Source organism: Scardinius erythrophthalmus (genome assembly GCF_964197995.2).
Source record: "Scardinius erythrophthalmus genome assembly, chromosome: 13".
NCBI lineage: Eukaryota > Metazoa > Chordata > Actinopteri > Cypriniformes > Leuciscidae > Scardinius > Scardinius erythrophthalmus.
In genome coordinates, this window is record NC_138233.1 from 9270139 (window position 1) to 9285253 (window position 15115).

Sequence of the window (15115 nt, forward strand, 5' to 3'; positions counted from 1 at the left end):
CTAAAACTTTAAGGAATAATTCACCTAAAATAAAAGTCTTCATTTGCTCATTGTTGATGTTTCTCATGTTAAACACTAAAGATGTCTAGCAGAATGTTCATGCTCTACTTTTTGTACAATGAATTTCAACCAGAGGCTGTTAAGCTCCAAAATCACTTACATTTTGGCCTGTTTCTCACATAAAGCTTGTATCGCTTCAGAAAATTAAGTTTTTGAGGTTGACATTGACAACCAATTACGTTCATTGTATGAAAGAGCAGCATGAACATCCTACCTAATATCTTTTTGTGGTCTATAGAAGTAAGTTCACGTCATGACAAAGAGTAAATAATGCCATTTTTGTCTAAATATTTGTTTTGCAAGCTTGTAAGTGCTGGTATTTCCTTCAGGAAATGCATATCTAATTTGCATAGTTTTGAGATCTAGAGAGAGAGAGCGCTGTCTGACATGGCGGCTCTTTCATCAAGTGATAAATCCAAATGATGCAATATTTGCTAGAGCGCTCGGCTAAAAATAGTAGCTGCTTTCTCTAACAACTGCCTGTCTGTGCCAGGACAGTTATTTTAAGGTCAAGGTTTCGAAAGTGAGTGAAACAAAACAAGGAGTGAGAGGAGAGAAATGAAAGAAGGACTTTGTTCTGTGATCATGTTCTCCTTCATGACGGCAGTCTGTTTGGGAATTTCCTCAGTGTGTCACTGGGGTAATTAGTGGGAAGAATCGTTCTCTGTAATGTGGCGTCAGAGATGGGAAATCTCGCCCCCTCTCACCCCGACACACTCTGACATGCAACACATACAAGCACATATTAAAGAGGTGTGTGTGTGTGTACTTGTACAACTATCTTTGTGAGGACCAGTTTGAGTTTTAGACCATTGGAGTGAGGACAAAGAGAGTAAAGTGAGGACATTTTGGCCGGTCCTCACTTTCTGAGACCCCTTTAAATGCCTGTTTGAGGGTCAAGACTTGGTTTTAGGGATAAGGTTAGGGTAAGGGTTAGGCACATACACCTCTGAGTAAGTGTGGGCTTTACTGGGACTCCAAATTTTTGATCAGATTAATTTTATTTGGTATGCATTGATGTATAAATGTTTTATTTTTAGAAGCGTCTGGTCGTCAAAAATCATTAAATTACAGACCCCAAATTTGGTAGAGTTGTCCCAGATCTCACCTGCTACTCATATGTACACACACACACATACATCTGACTATAGGTGGCACTATAATAGGCTTATTTTCACTAATAGCTCTAGAACCACATAAGTGAATGTACTTTATTGCTATGCAGCCACATAGACTATAAACAGAATTTTTATTTCCCCTTTAATCCGCACAATATTGATAACTTCTGAAAGCAGAGGAAGAGGAAAATTATGAATTTCTGATTTTATTCCTGAAAAGAAAAAGTTATTAACGAGGACCTATTTTTTACTTTGTCAACTTTCCTTAGTTTAGTGTGTAATGTTGTTGTTTGAGCATGAGAAAGGTCTTGTGAAGTTACAAAGCACAAAATTCACTCCAAAGCAAGTTATCCTCTATATCAGTGCGCAGTGTTTCTGTACTCCCTGAAACGTCTCGATTGTAGTCTTGAGTTTTTTGTTCTGGGAACTTACACGTTACAATATTCAATAATTCCCACCCCAAAAGGTCTGGTTGAGTTGCGTTAGTAGTGTGTTGAAACTCGTGGTTATGGTAAAGGGGCCAAAACATGCTTAAATCGGTTGACCAATCACAACACACTGGTCCAACCGACCAATCAAAGCACACTGCGATTTTAAGAAGGAGGGGCTTCATAGAGACTGGAACTAAATGGAGTGTTACTGACAGATTGGGAAGAGAGGTGCTGCAACAATGACAAATGCGTGAAAAATAATGTTTTTTGAACATTCACGCATGAAAATCTTTTCTATAAGAATTTGTAAAAGCGCATAATATAGCCTCTTTAAAACTTTTCAACTTAAAACTTCAACTTTTAATCTTAACACATGCGCTGGAATCCCCTATGTTTATAATGTTGTTTTCATTTGTGGTCTACTATTCATTTTCTCGCTCTACTATGGACATCATACAGGTTTATTGTAGAGATTTCCGTGTTGATGAATTTTATATCATTACTCACAGCAAGAGGAAATTTGCTCAGCTGTTGGCCATATTGCACATGAACAGTTCAGCTCAGCTGTCTTCAGTTTTGTTTGACTATCAGCCGGATCTGAGAGGGCGAAATGGAGGATGATTATTTACGTATTCGCGCACATGTATGTTTTCATGTGTGGCATCAGTGCTTTGATGATATCATCAAACGATCTTTCTAGTGGGGCTTGCGTTTATGTTCTTTAATATTCTCTGGGTATTTTTTTTCTGGGGGTTGATATTTCTAAGTGCATGAGTCATTTCTTCCCAGAGAAAGTGTCTTATAAGCCACATTGAACTCGGCCTATGAGCAGTCAAACCACACACCCCAGCATATGAGTCAAGAAGAGATGATTTTAAAGTCTTTTCTTATTAATATTTGGGATTTACTTGTTATTCAAGCCACCATGGCACTCTTTGTTCATTTTAACTCTTCTGTGTGTTTATTAAGGATGGTGTTGTTGATAAGAATGGCCAAATTATGTTGTGGAAAAGTCCACAAATGGTCCGCCCACTTTCCCTGAATGCAGGGGTTTCCCCCACCGAAATGAGATTAGCATACCTGTTACATTCCTTTGCCATTAATATCTTCTGGTTTGCCTTTCTGAACAGTATTTTTTGTCGAACTGCTACACAAAGACTTCAAATTGTACATACCTATGTATGAATAGTCATTTTAGTATATATTATAGTACTATTTGTTTGTTTAATAATAAGAATAATAAAGACAAAAATATCACAAAAAATTATAGTTATATTATTTCACAATAAATGATTATTGTAAAATAATATTAATTTATCAATAGTTTTTATTGCTTAGATGGTGATAGTATTTTTTAACATTAAATTATATAAATTATTATATTTTTCATAAGATAATGATAATTGTCAAATGTATCAATGATTATTATGGACAATAATCTATTGATGATAATAGTTTTAATTATACATGAATTATTATTATTATTTCACAATAAATGAATTTTATTGTAAAATAATAATATTTATGATATTTGTTTGATTTGATTATTGTTATATCTACGTTAAATGATAAATTATTTTATTTATTAAAAGATAATAATGATAATTGTCAATGGATCAGTTGAGGATCAATGAGGATGCTTATTATTTCACAATAAATTATATAAATTATTATAATTATATATTATTTATTGTGAATTATCACAATAATCTATCAATAATAATAATAATAATAGTTTTATTTATACATGATTATTATTGTTATTTCACAATAATTATTTTTTTATATATATATAAATAATGATAATGATCAGTAATTGTTTTTATTGATAAATGATGATGCTGATGAATATATGCAAATTTTTAGCAGATTTTGGATCTGAAACGGTCTTTTTTTTAAAACTGTATTGTGTCATTCTTTTCTGTTTGTTTGTGGGACAACAGATCTGTAACTACCAGGGAGCAGCACGAGTGGTTGTTCAGCTGGTGACCAACTCTCCAGAGCCCCATCTCCATGCTCACAGTCTGGTGGGCAAACAGTGCGATAAAGGAATCTGCATTGCCGATTTGCAGCCCAAAGACTCAAGTATCAGGTCTGAATTTATCCCTCAACATCCAGCGATTCAAAATACCTCTTTCTGAGCAACAACACTTTTGGTACATGCAATGATAATGGTCATAATTAATATTCGCTTGCACTTGTTTCACAGTTTTCCTAACTTGGGCATTTTGCACGTGACAAAGAAGAACGTGAGTAAAGTTTTGGAGGAGAGGATGATTGAGGCCTACAGGATGGGATATAACTACGGCATATACATCAATCCTGACATAGATGTCCTACAAGGAGAAGTTCGCATACCCAGAGAACTCTCAGGTGTTTGTGTGTGTGTGTGTGTCTGTCTGTCTGTCTGTGTGTGTTGTATTTTTAGTATTTAGATGTATTTTTACATCCACATGGGGCAGTTAAAATAAACAACATTGTTGTTAATAATTTATTCAGCAAAGATGCATTCAATTGGTTAAAAGTGTCAGTAAATATATTTGTGTTACAAATGATTTCTATTTCAGATAAATGTTGTTGTAATATTTATCAAAGAAAAAAATGCATCACGGTTTCCACAAAAATATTAAGCAGCACAACTGTTTTCAGAATGTTTCTTGAGCACCAAGTCTAGGGTTGGGTACCGAAACTGGGCACAGGTATGGAACCTGTACCTAAGTAACCGGTATGGAACCGGACCGAATAAAAACTCAGATTTCGGTGCCTCATTTCGGTGCCACTTAAATGCCTCAGCTGTCTGTTGAAATATCTGCCCTCTGGTTCTCCGAAACGGGCGTTAGAAGCGTCATCAGCGCATGTGATCGCTAGTTAACCCTTTGACGGGTGCGATCGTTCACACTGGTGTCCTTAATGTTCAGATCACGTGATCATCAACTGCTAAATTCAAATTTGCATTTGCTTATTGGCTGGCGCTGAGCCAGAGACAGACGCTCTCAGCGCTGTATCATCACTACTATTCAGTGTTTTCAACCACACAAGCTTTATTTTAGGTTTCAGACATTTAAATATGAAACACATTCACATACATGTATTTAAGAATAAAAATATCAGCCAGGGACTGACTGACATAATGCAACCAATCACAGTTCGTTATTTGTTCTGAGTCATGTTTAGTGTGAAAATGTAAAGTCGATGTCCATACAATAACAGACCGGCGTACATCTAATAAATTATTCATTCATGAACGTTGTGCAAGTTTACTGCAACAATAGAGCCGAGAACTTCACAGACTTTATAAAATCCAGCGTTCAGTTGATCCTGATGAACGCTCATTGTCACAGTTGCAAACATGACAGCGTTCTTCTTCCACGAGGGGTTTCGCATCACGGCATTTAAGGTGATGCGTTCTAAAATAACGCTCAACTTGTGCAGGACATGCAATAAGACAGGAGAGGTGTCGTCGTATTTGGCCAGAGAAGGCAAAAAATGTGAAAAGAATTGCTGGTTTGTAGCATACCAAGAATACAGACTATTTAACTTGTGTTATTTAATGTTAAATTATTGTATTTGGGTTAGGTGGTTTAGGTTTTATTGTGAATTTGTTGTGTTTTGTATTTAGACTACTTATATTTATATATTTACTCTAAAATTTTAATATATTCAATTTTAAGAATTTTTTTATTTTATTTTATTTTTCAATAAAAAACTTACTTTAATGTCATTCACCATCGTTTTGAGGCTCTCGTTTTTTAAAGTATCGGTTCAGGCACCAGTACCGTTTTAAAAGTATCGATTTGACATCGGTATTGAGAAAAAAAAAAAAAAAAAAAAACGATACCCAACCCTAATCAAGTCATCATATTAGAATGATTTCTGAAGGATCATGTGACACTGAAGACTGGAGTAATGATGCTGAAAATTCAGCTTTGACATCATAAAAATAAAATTTTAAATATATTAAAATAGAAAACAGTTATTTAATTTTTTTTTATAATATCTCACAATATTTTTTACACTATTTTTTATCAAATAAATGCAGCCTTGGTGAGCATAAAATACTTTTGTTCAAAAACATTAATATTACCAACCCCAAATTTTTAAACTGTAGTGTACATTCATAAATACATTTTTGCAGGAAGTTGATGGCATACAGTGTGACCAATGTTACTGACTGGTTTGTACTTTTCAACCCAAAAATAGTGACTAAACTTATTATACTGCTTATGGTTGTAGATCTGGAATAGTATCCGAAAGGTTGTAGGTTTAAACTCCACAAGAAGCGAACACTTGTCACTTTGTACAAATAAAATGAACCCCAGTTTGGTCCGAAGGCAGTGGTCCTATGGATGTAAATAGGAATTAATGATTCTTTTTAAGAATGCTTGAAGTGTTCAGGACATTGTGACTGTGTGTACATGTATTTCAGAACATGAGAGGAACCAGATTACCACTGCAGCCAATAATCAGTCGAAGGAGATGGACCTGAGTGTGGTCCGGCTCATGTTTACAGCCTTCCTGCCCGACAGTGATGGAGGCTTCACCCGAAGACTGGATCCGGTCATTTCCGACCCCATCTTCGACAGCAGTGAGTATCATCCTCCTTGATGCTGACCGTGTCAATCAGAAGCATTCATAGAAGTGCTATTTTACTAGCATTGAGATACAATTGTAGTCTTTATGTCAACACTTTACAATAAGGTCTCTAACATGAACTAACATGGAGCAATGTGTTTTTTTTGTACAGAATTTATTAATTTGTTAATGTTTGTTAATAAAAGCACAATTGCTCATTGTTTGTTCATGTTAATTGACATTGCATTATTGTTTACAGATGCAACTTTTGATTTTAAAAATATATTAGTAAATGTTGAAAGTAACATTAAGATTGATAAATACTGTATTGCTAACTGTTTGTGTTAACTATGTAGTTAACTAAAGTTAACAAATAAAACCTTATTGTACATTCTTAATTAGTTTTTATTTTATTTTTAGTTTGTGTTTTTAGTTTTTGTTGTTGTATGTTTGTCATTTTTATTCATTTTTGTTTTTTATAGTGTTTATTTTTTTATTTAGTTAATTTAACACATCTAGTTAAACTAATTGGAAATGAGAAATGTTACCTTGGAAACTAGCTGAAATAATATAAACTTACTTTATTACATTTTATTTTATTTCAGTGAACGTTTATTTTATTTCAAGTAACAAAATAGTTTTATTTAACGGTTTTAGTATTAGTTTACTATATTAACTCTAATTCATAGTCATTAGAAATTTAGCAACAAACACTTTTCTTTCTCTTCTTTGTTCCAGTAGTTTCTGTTAACGGGGTGGTCACATGATTTTGAGTTTGGGGCTAATGATTGTTATCAGGTCTCACTTTCAGTCTCATTCTCTTTTTCTTATTCTGTCTCTCTCGCTCTCTGGCAGAGAACTGTTGGGTATTGCTTCCTCCCTGAAACTAAGCCTACACTTTCAATTTCCCCTCCCTTTTCTGATAATCTCTGACTCCATTCCTGCCTCTCTCCTCAGTGCTGTCAGAGTAAAAAATAAAATAAAAAGGAAAAATAAGAAAACTCCACAAAAAACAACTTTTTAATTTCAAACACCCCTGTCTCTCTTGTTGCTTTTTAGAAGCCCCAAATGCCTCCAATCTGAAGATAGTGCGGATGGATCGGACTGCCGGCTGTGTGACAGGAGGAGAGGAAGTCTATCTGCTATGTGACAAAGTCCAGAAAGGTCAGAAAGCAATATCACAACGGTCATGGCATGCTCTGCCTGTCTCTTATTGCTGAACAGAAATAAGGACATGTAATGCAAAACAGGATTTTTTCCTTGCCACTTTCAAATTGTAACATTTACAATGGACATCTTGAAGAGTTATTCAGCAATTACTGTGGTTGTGACATCACAACCATGATCAAATTAACATAGACAATTGCATTAGCAATTCATGTACAGCAACTCGGCCATTCTTATTATTTCTCTAGCAGAGTTTAGCCAGTCATAAAGATCATTTACATATACACTACTGTTCGAAGGTTTGGGGTTAGTAAGGTCTTTTTTTTTAAAAGGAAATGAATCAAAAAACACTGAAAAATGTTAAGCAGCACAACCGTTCAAATCAGCATATTAGAATGATTCTGAAGGATCATGTGACACTAAAGACTGGAGCCTTGGTGAGAGATTTAGAGATTTATTTAAAAAACATTACAAAATCTTACTATCCCTAAACTTTTGAACAGTAGTATATCTTAAAGTAAAGTAGCAAAAACAGAGCAGAGGAGAGATGCATAAATGTGAATGGGTGAAATCGTAAAGCTGAGTTTTGCAGAGCAAATCAGCTTTTTAATAAAGGACTGGAAGTCCCACCTTATGGTTTAAAGAGCCAGTCGCCTTTTTGATAGAGCCATGAAATGTTTGTGTTACTCTTGAACTTGAATTAGCTAGACCAGCTTGAATAATGCAAACAATTTGCATGATTTCAACCAAAAAAGCGTAGATTATGAGCCTATTGTTGTCTGATTTTATTCCTCATTTGAAATGTCATTTAAATGCAATATTGACAGGCAATTTCCGTGATTTCCGTCTTTTGCCATTAAAGTAGACAGGAGCTATACTTGCATTACTGGTAATAGTTGCCCGGGGCATTACCAAGATGGCCGCCAAGGGAACTGACTTGTTTTAAAAGGGACTTTGCTAAGGATCAGAACGAGAGTGTAAAGAATGGTCTTTTGAGACTAAGTAGTGACTGTTTTTGGTGCAAGAATTCTTGACTTCAGGAGATAGGGATGTAAAGGTGTAAGTGTGGATGCTTTAAGGATCGGGAACATTTGAAAAAGCCATTTTGTAAAGTTCTCTGAATGAAACAGTTTTAGCTTTTAACCTACAGGTGATCCGGCTCCTTGTTCTCTTGTCGTAGATTTTGGATGCCCTGCACTCTTAAAGGAAGTTTTCACTGCAGATTTCCAGCTGTAGGGAATTCCCCATGTCATATGCAAATTCGGGGGTAGGAGACGTCAGTTTTTCAACGACCTACTCGCCATTTCCCTTCTCTCATATTATCCTAACCTTGCTCACAAAGAAGACGTCTCTTCATGGACAAGTCATAGTATGCTAAATAGATGATCAGTCTGTTTCTTATTCTGGTTGAACCTGAAATACAAAATCAACAGTGTTCACCATTACTCAGTTCAGTTCAGTTCATCTTTATTCGTTTCCTGAAGGCAATTTGGTTGCAGCATACAAGCATACACATAAAACAATGTCACACACACATACAAGAAATACGACAAAAAAAAAACAAAAAAAAGTACTACCCACTAAATCCTCTGAAACATTGACAACAAGCTCTGGAGTGTTTAAAATGAGGAATAAGATTCATACCACAGTTTCAGTCATGATCTGTTTATGGTATTGTGATGCATTGAATGACATGTTTTGCTGCGTGAATCATATTGCGGTGGCATTGGCGATCCCCAGCCCTAATAATATGAAAAGACAGTCTTACATGATTATTTTATTGTTTGGTATCATGGTATATCTCAAAGTACCATGGTATTTCCAATTGATACTAGAACATCTGATATATTTCTGGATCATGTGTCTGTATTGTGCTTATCTGTTGAATGAAGTTTGTATTATATTAGATCATGGCTTTTGAGGAAGTACGAGCGTTCTGCATTGTGATGACGGAGATTCAAATTTTACTGTGTCTGGCGACTGTTGTTTCCTCTTTCTTTCCCCGTTGGTTCACAGTAATTTCATTTTCTTATTTTCCTCGTATGTGATGTCATTGTTTGTTTTTGTTGTTGTGACAGATGACATCCAGGTGCGGTTTTACGAAGATGATGATTCAGGTCTAACGTGGGAGGCCTACGGGGATTTCTCCCCGACTGACGTCCACAGACAGGTCAGCACAGGAACTGTCCTGCCCTGCTGGTTCAAGCCTGATTCTTTATGTTTAGTGACTTGCTTTGTGGTTTGATGATGCCATCAGTCTGTTTCGTATAGACAAATCCTAACTTCTCTGGAATAAATAATTGGAGAAGAAGCACAGCTATTGAGGATTTATTAGAGCAGCATTGACTCAAAACTGATCCTATTTACGGTCTTTATACACTATTGTTTGAAAGTTTTGGATTTTTAAAATGTTTTTGAAATAAGTATTTTATGCTCACCAAGGCTGCGTTTATTTGATACAGTAAAAGCAGTAATACTGTGAAATATTATTACAATTTAAAATGATTTATTTCTGTTTTAATATATTTTAGAATGTAATTTATTCCAGTGATGGCAAAGCTGAATGATCAGCATCATTACTCCAGTCTGTCACATGATCCATCAGAAATCATTCTAATTTGCTTATTATCAGTGTTGGGAACAGTTAATATTTTAGTGTAAACCTTGATACATCTTTTTATGGATTATTTAATAAATAGAAAGTTCAAAAGAACAGCGTTTATTTGAAATTGAAATCTTTTGTAACATTATAAATGTCTTTACTGTCAATTTTGATAAATTGAATGCATCCTTGTTGAAAAAAGTTTTAACTATTCATCAAGTCACTGTTTCATACTGACTTTAAATGACTGTAATTATATAGTAATATTATTATTATTATTAATAATAATAATAATAAAATAAATATTCTGGCGGAATGAATAATCCACCTTTCATTTCCATCCCTTAGTTTGCCATCGTCTTCAAGACGCCTAAATATCGAGACCAGAACCTCCAGAAGCCAATCTCTGTGTTTGTGCAGCTCAAGAGGAAGTCAGACAATGAAACAAGTGAACCCAAGCCATTCACTTACCATCCACAGATTATAGGTACAGTCTTTACCCATCTCCCAAAAGTTTTGATTGTAACCACAGCATCAACTCTATTTTTTTTTTTAAAGATTTTTGCCACAATTTTGTGAGCTAAGAAAAAAATTGCAGACAGAAAAAAATGTCTATTGTCAAAAGACAAAATCAAAAAAATACTTGGAGTGGGACCCAAAAGTGCCAATAATTCTGTTTTGTATGTTTGAAATGTACGATTTTTTACTGCATAGAAATTAAGTAAAAAGTCCAGTGTCTGCCCATACACTGGTTTACTTTTCCACTGAATTTCTCTTTTAAACTGTTTTTAGACAAAGAAGAGGTCCAGAGAAAGAGACAGAAAACCCTGCCAAACTTCCAGGACTACAGCGGAGCAGGAGGCGGAGCTGGAGGCATGTTTAGAGGAGGAGGGGGTGGGTCTACAGCAGGGGGCGGTCCCAGTGGAGGAGGAGGAGGTACTTCAATATTGCATTGGACTTTTTAATTAAACGTTTCAATATCCCACCGTGCACTGTTTTGATGCATTGATGTTGGCCAAATCTTTTAGATCAAAATATTTCATGTTTTTTTCTTCTAGCGCATTTTTACCAGGGATATCAAAATTATAACTATGGGTCTGGATACAACTTCTCCTCAGGCATGGGAGGAGGCGGGACAAGCATCAAGCATAGTGAGTGTCCAAGCTGTCAATCAAGCTGCTATCATCACAGCATATTCAGTGTCACATGATCCTTCAGAAATCGTTCTAATATGCTGATTTAATGCTTAGAAAACATTTCTTATTGATGGTGAAAACAGTTATTTAACTAAAAAAAAAAATATATATATATATTTTTTTTTGTAAATGTCTTTCCTATCACTTTTGATCAATGTAACATGTCCTTGCTTAATAAAAGTATGAATCTCTTTAAAAAAAATCTAACTGGCCCCTAAGAATGGGAGTGTACAAATGTTATAAGAAAATATATATATATATATATATTTTGGGAAAAACTTGCAGCAAAGTCCGTTTTTCAGTTTTCCTTTCTCTTTTAGCGTATCAAGACCCAGTAGAAGACAGTGAAGAGGATAGCGACAGTGATACAGATGATGATCCTGCTTCAGGTGGAGGGGTGCGAATCTGTGCCAAACCTGAACCTGTTCCCCTGAATCAGGGAGTGGCTAGTGATGATGCACAGCCTACAGAAGATCTCGAGTTTGACGCCACAGGTTAGACTGAGTTTGACTTCCCGGTATAGTCAATGCAGCTAAATCTTTAAACTTGTCTCTGAATAAATTTGTGCATTTCTCTTTTCAGGCTGTGTATTAGAGCCACATTTGGCTGAGCTAGCTGGAAGACATGCTCAAGCTCTCTTTCATTACGCATTAAGCGGTGATGCCAGAATGCTTCTGGCTCCACAGCGCCCCCTCATGACCACTCAAGACGAGAACGGAGACACGTAAGTCAGACAAACCAACCTCATGTTTTTGTAGAAGCTCTATTCACATAAACTATCCACTTTCCACCAAAATTGGTAATAAATGATTTCAGATGTTGTTTTGTCTTTTTTTCACCCAAAGATTGAAGGTTTATCATGAAATTTTGGGTTTGGTTTTTAGGGGTTTACATCTGGGAGTGATCCACAGTCAGACAGATGCCGTGCGAAATCTAGCACAAGTCATCTCTGATCTCCCTGGAGAGGATGTACTTAACATGAGGAATGATCTCTACCAGGTAGGCCTGCTCGCTTATGGCAGAAATCATAATCATTATTATTTTGGTCAGTATTGAAATCACGATTATTGGTGGGTGATATGATCAAAGTCTTATGTCATGATAGAGTAATTTTAGTAGGGATGCACTGAAATTTCGGCCGCCGAAAATGCCATTTTCAGTTTTTGGCTGAAAGAGAAAAAAGGCAGAAAATATATGCCGCCCGCCCCGCCCCTCAGTGTTCAGTGTTCAGCGTTCAGTTTTCACTATTGCATTGTTTGTAACTTTTCGAGCGCAACGCTTCTGAAGCGACTCTGGCTGAGCAGGTAAGTCTGTACCGGCACCCAGTTTACTCTGCTCAATGTTCCGCTCCGTGTCTGCGCTCTCTGCTCAGTCGCTCACGGCCCAAGCAAACGCTCCACTCATGTACCGCTCGCGCTCACCGGAAAAGCAAAGTCTGCTCAAATAATGTGCCGACATGAAATTTTCTGTTATCTGTTTGCAATAGCCTTACTTGCTGTAACATGGTGTGGAATAGCCGTGCTGGGCTCCCTCTCGTTCACAGATCAGTTCCCTTCTACGCTCTGCTCACATGCTCTGATAATAATAGCTAACTATACTTTATTTTGATAATTGGTCAAAAAATAAACAGAGGTCGACCAATTGATCGGTTTTGCCAATTAATCGGCACCAATAACATTGATTAATACATTTTTACATTTTAAAGTTGTTTCTCTTAACATTAGTTAATGCACTATGAACCAACATGAATGATCAAGCTATAATTAATATATTAATATATTTATGTTTAAAAAGTACAGTTTTTTATGTTTTATATGTTATGTCTGTTTTCATTCAAAATCTCTTTTTTAAAACTATCGGTTGATTAATCGGCCAGCGTAGGAGAACCTGGTTATCATTATCAGTAAAATCCACTATTAGTCGACCTCTAAAAATAATGTATCTAAAATAATAAATCTGATTATTTTGCATGGATCTGAATGAAGAATAATATATTGATATTTAATATTATTTTATTGTTTTATGTCCGATTTTGGTGTGTTACTTTAAATAAAAGTTTAAAAGTCAAATTTTATTTTTTGGCTTGTGTTTTTTAAATTCAGATTCAATCAAATTATAAAAAGTCTAATATTATTACAATTATATATATATATATATATATATATATATATATATATATATATATATATATATATATATATATATATATATATAAAACGAATTCTTATTTTATTTATTTTTTAAGTTAGTTTTGGTTTTTGGCCAAGTGCATCCAGAAGTTATAGTTTCAGCCCAGAATTTTCATTTCGGTGCATCCCTAAACTTTAAATATCAGTAAAATTTCACAATTATCGATATTTCAGCAAAACCAATATTAAGTTCACTAATGTAGCTAAGTAAAAGGTCCTCAAAACAGTTACAGAAGACAAGTAAACAGTCAGCAATGCAATAAGAGCAACTAATTACAAACAAAACTGACAAATAAATACAGCAGAACAAAAATATAAATTTAATAAACAGTGCTTTAGGATTTATAGGAAGATGTACTAACAGTGGTATTGAGATAACTAATAGCCTACAACAGAAATTGAATAAAGTCTTGAATGAAGACTTCACTGTATACCTTAAAGGAATAGTTCTCCCAAAAATAAAAATTCTGTCATTTACTCACCCTCAAGTTGTTCCAAACCTGTGTGAATTTCTGTATGAATATGAATTAAGTTTGGCTTAGGGAGGAACGAAAGTGCACCGCAGTGAAGGAAAGGATGGTGCGCTGGGCGGCAGCGGCACAATAATCATTTTCCGACATTTTCATAATGTTGGAAGCCAAAATCAAAATCGAAAATCAATTTCGATTAATCGCACAGCCCTACTACCAGGTATATTAAAAACTCACTTAATACTTTAAAAACAGGTTTTGTTTCTCACTGCAACTGAGGCCTGTGAAATTTCCAAAAACTCGGTAGCCAATCAAATCCTCTGATGCTTCTGTCCCAGACTCCTTTGCACCTCGCAGTGTTGACGCAGCAGAAAGAGGTAGTCGAAGCCTTATTGGAAGCCAAGGTGGACGTCACGCTGACAGATCGCCATGGAAACACGGCGCTTCACCTGGCGGCTCGACAGAAAGAGGAAAGCATGCTGCGATTGTTGCTAAAGCACAAGTCTGTGGCGCAGTTAACTAGCATCCCCAACACAGCAGGTACGCTGGACCAACTATCTGAGAATCATTCATTCGTTCACATTTTTTGGGCTCTGATGTGTTTATGTGTGTGTGTTCAGGTCTCTGCGCGCTTCACCTGGCTGTACAGGCGAACAGTCTGAGTTGTGTGCGGGCCCTGCTGGATGGCGGGGCAGACGTGGAGGTTCAGGAGCTTACGTGTGGCCGCACAGCACTTCATCTGGCCACAGAGCTGGGAAACCTTTCCCTCGCCGGCTGCCTCCTGCTGGAGGTACTACTAACACCTCACATGATCAATGAGTCAGTGGATGCTACTTTAGTGAATACTGCATATTTCTACTATTTGAAAGTTTACTCTACTGGTTTAGTGTTTTTTCAACTAAAGCCCACTTATAAATGTTAATTAGTGTATATTTTAGTCATGACCTCTCTAACAGTTAGAAGTTGATTCTACTTTCTCTTTAAGACTTTTATTGCTAAATGACCTATGTTATGATTGGCTAAACTCGTTTCATGTGAAATGAGTAACAATAACCCTTAATTTTTACACTGCTGTTGGAGTCGGTACCAGGGTTTCCGCGGGGCATTAAAAAGCATTAAAAGTCATTAAATGGATTTTTGCGATAATTAAGGCCTTAAATGGCATTAAAAAGCATTAAATTGTAATTCTACAGGCATTAAAATCATTTTGAAGAACATTTTATATTAGCAATTTATTTGAATATAGCCTTCATAATTAATAATTTTTATTTGCTGTCGCAAAATATATACGTTAGTGTGATAAAAACACG

General features: G+C 35.7%; 1 protein-coding gene across 2 annotated transcripts in view; it reads left to right on the forward strand.

The window, feature by feature from the left end:
- The window catches only part of nfkb1 (nuclear factor of kappa light polypeptide gene enhancer in B-cells 1), a 35410-nt gene that overhangs the window by 12001 nt on the left and 8294 nt on the right, over positions 1-15115 (forward strand). For both annotated transcript variants that reach the window (XM_081383341.1, XM_081383342.1), the window contains exons 6-18: positions 3553-3701; positions 3819-3982; positions 6036-6194; positions 7241-7345; positions 9427-9518; positions 10299-10437; positions 10743-10886; positions 11009-11101; positions 11467-11640; positions 11729-11870; positions 12031-12145; positions 14144-14345; positions 14426-14595. In XM_081383341.1, coding sequence (XP_081239467.1) covers positions 3553-3701; positions 3819-3982; positions 6036-6194; positions 7241-7345; positions 9427-9518; positions 10299-10437; positions 10743-10886; positions 11009-11101; positions 11467-11640; positions 11729-11870; positions 12031-12145; positions 14144-14345; positions 14426-14595 — 1848 coding nt within the window. The remainder of the gene's footprint in view (positions 1-3552; positions 3702-3818; positions 3983-6035; positions 6195-7240; positions 7346-9426; positions 9519-10298; positions 10438-10742; positions 10887-11008; positions 11102-11466; positions 11641-11728; positions 11871-12030; positions 12146-14143; positions 14346-14425; positions 14596-15115) is intronic.